The sequence below is a fragment of the Trifolium pratense genome, linkage group LG6 (assembly GCF_020283565.1).
Source record: "Trifolium pratense cultivar HEN17-A07 linkage group LG6, ARS_RC_1.1, whole genome shotgun sequence".
NCBI lineage: Eukaryota > Viridiplantae > Streptophyta > Magnoliopsida > Fabales > Fabaceae > Trifolium > Trifolium pratense.
The window spans coordinates 45,800,880-45,809,637 of record NC_060064.1 but is presented as its reverse complement, the minus strand read 5'-3'; the positions used below and the strand labels follow the sequence as shown (position 1 = coordinate 45,809,637).

The 8,758-nt window shown below is 34.8% G+C and overlaps 1 protein-coding gene across 1 annotated transcript; it reads right to left on the bottom strand.

The window, feature by feature from the left end:
• Positions 1–3,674: 3,674 nt before the first annotated feature.
• LOC123888937 lies at positions 3,675–6,760 on the bottom strand. Its single transcript, XM_045938105.1, has 3 exons — positions 5,788–6,760; positions 5,000–5,677; positions 3,675–3,906 (listed from the first exon to the last, which is right to left on the bottom strand). Exons 1-2 carry the CDS (start codon positions 6,460–6,462, stop codon positions 5,207–5,209), a joined length of 1,146 nt encoding a protein of 381 aa, XP_045794061.1. The 5' UTR covers positions 6,463–6,760; the 3' UTR covers positions 3,675–3,906; positions 5,000–5,206.
• Between the last annotated feature and the right edge of the window lie 1,998 nt (positions 6,761–8,758).

The following is an 8,758-nucleotide window of genomic DNA, read 5'->3' as shown; positions in this document are numbered from 1 at the left end:
TAAGCATTCACTGATTCATTCATATATAAGGACACAAAGGGATTGCAATTCTGCTTTATATAACAGAACTCTGCTTTTTCTTAAGTGGTTTTTTTTGTTTTTTTAATAAAAGTTAAATCGTTTATTTTCATTGAATTAGTACGTAGTACTATTTGAATTCTTGTAAACTTAAGATATGAATAACTGTAGTAACTTACTGTACGTATAAATGAAGGCATGGTGGCATTAATGCGAAGTGTTTCCAAAAAAAAAAGGTTATGCGAAGGGTTCTTTCACTTCTTTGCATTTATTTGATGAGAATAAGTGTCCTCGTAAAAGGGTTTACTCAATAACCACAATAGCAAAAGAAGTGTCCCATCCCACTTTACAATGAAGGTGTAAAGATTCACGGGAAGCACAAATGTGAACCTAGCCCACTTTACTAAGAAGTGTTTTTACTTTTTTGGCAGTATTATTTATTGGAAAATGCTAGCACAAGCAAATATTGTAATATGACATTGAACTTTATGCAGTCAACGCCTCGAAAGTCTAAAAAGTATTATTTTCAATTTAAAAATTTACTTTTTTGGTTTTCTTAACCAGTGCCCTGAGGACACCGGTTAGCATAACCCTTATTTATTTCAGTGTTCTATCTTGAAACCACAACAAGGATAGTCCTTGTTTTAATATAAAACCTCGATAAATAAAAAGGGTTGAAAGGAGTACTACTTTGCACCTTAAAGTGTAGTAATTCGTTGGACATTTGTTTTTGAATGTATTGAAATTGCAAATATATTTTCACTATGCAAAAAACACATGGACTAAGGTTTTTTTTTTTTTGACCTAATGGACTAAGTTAACTATCTAAAAATAAATTCAAGGACCAAAATGACTATTAAAAGAGACACTAATTTATAATTTGTATGCAATTTTGATACATTCAGATTAAACAGTCAAGTGGGCCGAATACCGATGATAAAAAAATCTTTACATGAAAATAGAAGTAGTTTGTTTCTCAATTCATGCCTATTTCTCTTTGTAATGTTGTTTACATAATTATTTCTAAAGTTATTGTTAGAAGGATAAGCCTTTTTTGAATGATATAATTTCCCCTTATCAATCAACTTTTATTCCAGGGCGTATCATACATCATAACATAATTGTGGCACAAGAAATTATACACTCCATGTCTAGAATGAATGGTAAAAAGATGTTCATGTCCATTAAAATTGATTTAGAAAAAGATTATGACCGTCTTAATTGGAATTTCATTGAACATTGTCTCGAGGATTGTAAGTTTCCTCCTAAGCTTATTCAGGTTATTCACCACTACATATCGTCTCCTTCCTACAAAATCATTAAGTGTATTCAGGTTAATCACCTAGTACCACAATATAAAAGTGTTAAAAATGTGAAGACAAAAGAATTTATTGTATGCTTTATAATAGGCTTTACCTCCTTGATGCCAATGGTGACAACGTTTTCCTTCAAATCATTAAGTGGAATTTTGAATCGGTTAGGTAAACCTAAAGCAGAAATCGGAGACAAAGGTGCTACGACCAAATCATCTGTAGCAACATACATAGCTGGACCCTTGACATAACCTTCAATACTTGCCTCATAATTAGATAATTTCATTCTTGAACAAATTCCTGCAGAACTCTTATCTTCCCCAGCTTTCGAAAAAGGAACACGAATACCATTAACAACAGGATATCAGTAATATTCAACGACGCATGGGTCAAGAATTGACAATATTGGTTTTCAAACACGCGCTGCTGGGGTGCCTCGCATCTGGACCCCTGCGCTTCACGCTTGCATCAGCTACAGAAACACATAAATTACATTGCCTTGGACGACTCGCTTCACGCATGCATCAGTAACAAAACTGGATTGCTAACTTTCAACGTGTGATTTTAAGGCACACAAAGCAAAAATTTATGTCCATAGTAACTGATGGCAAAATTCTACGAATTGAACTGCTGAGGTGTTGTGCTCATCAAGATTTATTTTTCATTAGGTTTGATTAACTATGGTGTGAATTTCGAATGGTTTATCAAACAAACACATTACATTACATTACATTACATGACTAAAAGAAAAATTCAAAGAATTGAAAATTATATAGCCACAATAAAAAAAAGAGTGATTTGCATGCTGAAAATACCAAGAAAAGATACAGCTAATGGGTGGGGGGGGGGAGAAATAAAATAAGGTGATTGTTAGAATAGAAAATATTATAATATTATTTGTTGAGAAAATATTTTGATTTGTTTATTATTAGCCCTATAATAAAAGGATTTAGTTTAGATTTAAATTTATGGGTAAATGATCATTTACCCCCCTGCAAAATAAGCAAATTTTCGTTTACCCCCCTGCACAGATTTTTTTTCTGTTTACCCCCTTGCAAAAAATAGATTCCCTCATTTCGCCCCCTGGGTGTACAGCAGGACAAGTGACTATGCAAACCTGTTGACGTGGCTTGTACATGTGGAAAAAATCATTTATATTTATTTTTTAAATTCCACGTCAGATAATATTTTTTAAAAAAATAAAAAATATTTTTTTCCTACAAAATAAAAAAAAAATTCTGTTTTGTTTCCCCAAAATTTTTTTAAAAAATTCCTACAAAAAAAATTAATTTTTTTTCATACAAATGATTTTAAAAAAATTTCCTCCCAAAATAAAAAAAAAAAAAGAATTTTCTTATTTTGCTCCCAAAATAAAGATTTACTCCGAAATAAAGTTTATTTCCGAAATAAAAATTTTAAAGATTTATTTTCAAACTTTTTGAATTAAAAAAAAACATAATCTTTATTTTTTAAAAACAAAACTTTATTTTTTGTTATTCTCTTTGAATTAAAAAAATAGAAAAAGATTTTGAAAAAAAATATAAAATAGAAAAACAAGTTTTATTGGTGTTTTCTTCTTCTATCAAAACCATTTGCCCTAAAACTAGAAAAATATAAAGAAGCAGAAGACAATAATGAAGTAGAAGATGATTTCGGCGACTGAAGAAGACGACAACGAATACAATCATGACGGTGGAAGCAAACGATTACGGCGAAGATTCTGTTTTTTTTAATTCAAAAAGATTTGAAAATAAATCTTTATTTTTGGAGTAAAATAAGAAAATTCGTTTTTTATTTTATTTTAGGAAAAAAATACTCAATAATTTTGTATGAAAAAAAGAAGTTATTTCTAGGAAATGTTTTTTAAAATTTTGAAAAAAAAAATTCGTTTTCTAAATTTTGTAGGAAAAATAATTTTAATTTTAATTTTTTTTAAAAGAAAATTATTTGACATGAAATTTAAAAATATATATAAATGATTTTTTTCCATGTGTACAAGCCACGTCAGCAAATTTGCACAGTCACTTGTCCTGCTGTACACCCAGGGGGCGAAATGAGAGAATCTATTTTTTGCAGGGGGGTAAACAGAAAAAAAATCTGTGCAGGGGGGTAAACGAAAATTTCCTTATTTTGCAGGAGGGTAAATGATCATTTACCCTAAATTTATTCACTTGGTTATAAATATCAAGGTAGTATCATACTATTTGAGTATGTAAATAATGTAAATATTGTAATTAGGGTTATTGACATCACTATCAATAATATTTTATTGTTCCTTATTATTTTATCCTACACTTTCGCATAAATTCCCTAAATTTCAACAGTGATCATACAAATGTGTCATTAAGTACTACAAAACTTAAAGATACTAAGAGGATAGCGCTTAAAATGAAATAACCACAACAACAAAGTAAACAAAACAATGTGGCCATTACAAATTTTCTTAAAACATATCTTAATCAACAACACAATGATAACTGTGTCATTTCTCCTTCTTAACTTTGGTTAACAAGTGACGAAGACCATTGGTGAGAGCAGATGTTGAGGTTAAAGCTGCCTTGAATATGCTTAAACTCTGCACCAACACAACTAGGCATGGCAACAGAACCCGTACCCGCGGGTACCTGCCCGAACCCACCCCGAGTTTGACGGGGAAAAACCGATTTGACTGGGTTTGGGTTCGGGTTTGGGTTTTCCCCGATTTCAAAACATGGGGATGGGGCGGGTAACGGAGATATTGGTACCCACCCCGAACCCGTCCCCGAACCCGCCCGTTTATATAAAATTACTATATTTTGGAATATTGGTTTGTACCGGTACTATTTTATGGTTTTGATAATTTTGGTTTGATATTTTGGAATATCATTTCATTTGTATGTTTAATGCATTGAAATTTTGGTTTGTACTTTATTATTTAAAATTTTTTGTATTGTATGTATGTCAGCGTTTAGGAAAATTTTGGGTTCAGGTAAGGTTCAACAGGGCAGAGCAAGGTTCGGGGATACCCGAACCCATTTGGGTATACCCGAACCCATTTGGGACGGGGATTGGGTTCAATTTTTCATCCCCGTCGGGTAATGGGCGGGGAATGGGTATTTATCAATGATTCGGGTATGGAGAACGGGGAAGGTAAAAACCGTACCCGCGGGTACCCATTGCCATGCCTAAACACAACAATATGAGATTAGCGATAGATCGCTACATATAATTAGTCTGATTCAAGATATACTCCCTCCGTCCCAAATTATAAGGGAAAATAAAAAAATCACACTTATTAAGAAAAAGTAAAACATGAGAATTTGAAATATGTTTTTGTAGGTTTTCTTGGAATAAGTTGCATAGGAATATGTAAAAACAATTTTTATTGGTTGTTGTTTATTGAGAAAAGGGTAAAGAAAGAAAATTAAATGCAATTTGCATTTAATTTTATGAGAATAAGGGAAAAACATTCTTGAAAATGATTTTTTCCCTTATAATTTGGGACAAAAAAATATGGTTTTTTCCCCTTATAATTTGGGACGGAGGGAGTAGTCAGTAGTCATTCATAAGTTAGAAAGTAGAAACTAATAGCTAGCTAATAATTTCTAACTTGTAAATGACTACGAACTATACTTTCAATGGTGATAAATCTATATTGTTTTCACCTTTTTTTATCAAAAAATAATTACCTCTTTGTTGCCAATGGTGACCACTTTTTCCTCTAAATCATTAAAAGGAATTTTGAAACGCTGAAGTAAATATACGGATGAAATTGGAGACAACAACGGTTCTACCATCAGATCATCCGTAACAACATACATTTCTGGACTCTTTTTATAATCAAAAGGATTTTCCGTAGACAGCGGTGTGGTAATGGTATTAACCAGTTTCATTTTTTAAAAATTTCTCCCAGCACTCAAATCTTCCTCTTGCAAAACTAACCCTTTGTTGAAAAGAAGATTATCAGAGCGAAGATAATAATAATGCAAAACACTTAGCCGGAGAAGCCTGTTCTTTGCTTCTTTGCCTATGAAATACTTGTCTTCATTTAAATCAGCTATACTCTTGCACAATCCATCAATACTGCCAACAGAAATGCCTTCTAAATTGCGTAAAACTCCGCCCAATGGAAATGTTAGAAATCGTATAATTAGTTCCGCCAAATCTTGTCCCCCTTGAGCATACAATATATTCTCATCTGATTTTCTTACAACCAGCTTCACGGTGATATTAATATCACCACAAAAAATGTCTTTAACATCATCAAAAGAGAAAACCATTGATCTCTCGATAATAGGCTTCATTCCCAAAAAAATATCAGTCAGAGGGGTCTTCGAAAATATTGAACGCTTTAACAGATCCAATACCTGCATAATATTATTACTAATCAGTCAATGACTCAAAAGTTAATCGAATTAGAGCAATTACTAATAAACAAAGAATAGCGATTTAGCAAATAAAATTGCTAATACAAAACCTTTTCCTTAGTGACATTGACAGTCATTTCTTTAATAGAACTTGTGCTTTGTATTCCACAGTTCTTGCTCAGATCATAGATTGTGTGGTTCATGGAGTGCGGTAAGATTATTAAATCATCACTAATAATAAAACTTGTCTTATACTTCACAAATCCCAAACGAAACAGTGGCACCATATCACAGAAAGAAACTGAATGGGACATAGGATGCCTTAACATACAATAATTTTTGTTAGAATCTATGCTCAAATAAGAGCATACGTCACCAAGACCATAAACTAATTCATGAAACTTGGAACATACGAAGTACTTTGTAGGCTGAGTGTCATCAATGTTAATTATGAGATTACGGCAAAAATCTTCTGATGAATTATAATTTGTCAACAAACCAAGATTTTCCACACTTTGATTCAGAGAACTCAAACAACCAATTGCAATGGGTCCGATATTGGACTCTTTTTGAAGAAGTCTAGCAATGGTTCCTAATGGCAATGTTAAGAAGCTACAGAGAATATCAACAAAATCTTTATCTGCTTCAGCAAATAAAACTTTGTTAGTCTCTGTGTTTACAAGAAGTTTCAAAGACACTTCTTGCTTCTGAGTTTTAGATTGAAAACGTGCCCTGAAAAGAGCTATCACATAAGAAATCAAACGAGAAAGAAAAGAAAGAAACATAATGGAATTGCAGATTCAGATGAAAATATGAAATGAAGTGTACTGTAAGTCTGTAACTTTGGTCAGATCCGTTCTTCAACAATGCATGAGAGAAGAGTGAAGATGGTGTCTTGAAAGTTGAAACTTTTTTTTACCGCACCGAACACCAATCCGTTTCAAGGCACTAGAGAGTAGCCACTGCCCACTAGCCACTAGATAGATAGGTGGGGAGACATGAGATAGACATGGGAAGTGACTAGAGACATCGGTAAAGTAAATACTTACATGGAAAAAATCTCTTCCCAATACTCTTTTATGAGCTGATATCATTTCTATTTTCAATTATTTTCATTTATTGCATTACTATATAGTTTTGAAAATATCAATGTAAAAGTGTGACATTAAATAGGTGAAATTACAATTATGCACCCCAAAATATGAGTTGCCGACGGCGACGACAAATTATGCGGCTGTTTACACACGAAATAACTAAAACTAAATTTACTACAAGAAAAAGAAGCACAAAAACATAAGTGGGAGAGGTGTGGGACTCAACAACACAATTAAAATTGGTCACTTTTTGAAAGACTTTTGAATGATGCAGAGAGACTTGACTACCGACGGATCCGCTAAATAAGTAGCGGATATAATTTACAAAATTTCTTAAAAGTTTTTTATTTTTATAACATCTACTACTTAATGAGGTAAGATATATTAAAAATGTACATGTTTGATCTTAACTGTTGATCAGAACAGGTAGAAGGCCAGCTGGAAGTCCGTTGAGCAGGTGGTGAGTAGCAGGTCCGAGCAGATGATCCACGGAGGGGGGGGTTGTACCTGCAGGTGCTCCGATGCCTAAGTCAGTAAGGGTAGAGAGCAAAAGAGATACTAGAGAGAAGTTAGAGAGAGAGAGTAATTGCAATAATGAATAGTGTCTACCTTGCTCTCCCAAGAGGGAGAGTATTTATAGCCCCCAGCTCTGGGCCAAAGGTCCTCTTAGTGGGCTGGACTAGCCAAGGCCCATTAAGAGGGACTGCCAAGATATCACCCTTAGATAGTGGGTAGAGTAGTAATTTTACCCTATCTTGGTGGAGAGGTTGTGCCATGCTGACATGGAGGTGATTGGGCAAGCCATGTGGACTTTGTGAGGGTCTAGGTGGACTAGCATTAGTCTAGTCCAGAACAGGAGCCCCCCAAGTCGTTGCTCCTAGGCATAGGAGTGATGACTTTAGATGTGTGCCCAAGTGCAGAAGGAAATCTCCTTGCAACCTCTCTTGAACAAAAGTGGACGAGGAAGTTATCAACGAGGGGTTTTATTGCTCGTTACTATGACGAGGAGGTTAGTAACGAGGAGGTTTTGTTACTGGGAATGCGAAAGGGCGCATTTACTGCTTTGATTTTTACGAGGGAGTGTAAGGACCATTGGATCAAAGCGTCTCTTCACTCCCCTGGCTTGATCTATATAACAGAGGAGAGTGAACTTCATTTTTACTTTTCACTCTCTCTCTTCAATTGTGAATCTCTCTGAAGTTTCAACCTACTAGTCAAATCGTTCTTCAGATCTTCTTCATATTCAAGGTAATTCTTTCAAATTTTGCTCTTTAGATCCATTTCTTGTTGTTCCTGCCCAGTTTTGGGCGTTTTTACATGAAGATTCCATGAATTTATGAACATCAGGATGAATGTGCCGGGCACCATATGAATTTAGTGCCGGGGAGCCTATCTCCCCGTTTCAAACTTTAGGTTAGATGACTAGCGACGGGGAGCCTATCTCCCCGTTTAAACTTTAGATAGTTTATTTGAGTGACGGGGAGCCTATCTCCCCGTTTTAAACTTTGAAAATTTTGCATGAAATTTGTTTAAATTTCATGCCGGGGAGCTTATCTCCCCGTCTTTACCTTAGAAACTTATACATGAAATTTGTTGTCAAAATTTCATGCCGGGGAGCTTATCTCCCCGTCTTTCACCTGGGCTACCCTCCTCGGTTTGATTTTAATTGCCATTTGAAAAGGGCTTTGGTCGGGGACAGCGTCCTCGTCCTATCCTGCGCCCTTTCACTTGAATTGCGGTGAAAGGGTGGATTTGATCATCGAATTCACTTTGTTTTTGCTGCATTTCAGGTTGTAAAATGTCAGAGTCCGAGGAGGTTGTGGAAAGCCAGGGTGCGGAGAAGTACACATTGGTTGACTGCATAACCGATCCTGCGCTGGATTGGGTTGCTCCAGAGCCCCGGGGAATAGCCTCGTCGCTTACTTCCCAGGATCCAAGATTATATATGACCGTCGAGCAGCAGAGAGCAGACGGGCTTCAAAATTGG

Bases quoted from the DNA above. Each gene is read 5' to 3' on its own strand.
- LOC123888937 (XM_045938105.1), bottom strand. From the start codon at position 6,462: ATGTTTCTTTCTTTTCTTTCTCGTTTGATTTCTTATGTGATAGCTCTT. The intron at 5,678-5,787 runs GTTTTGTATTAG...AATATTATGCAG, and splicing joins TCAATGTCACTAAGGAAAAG to GTATTGGATCTGTTAAAGCG.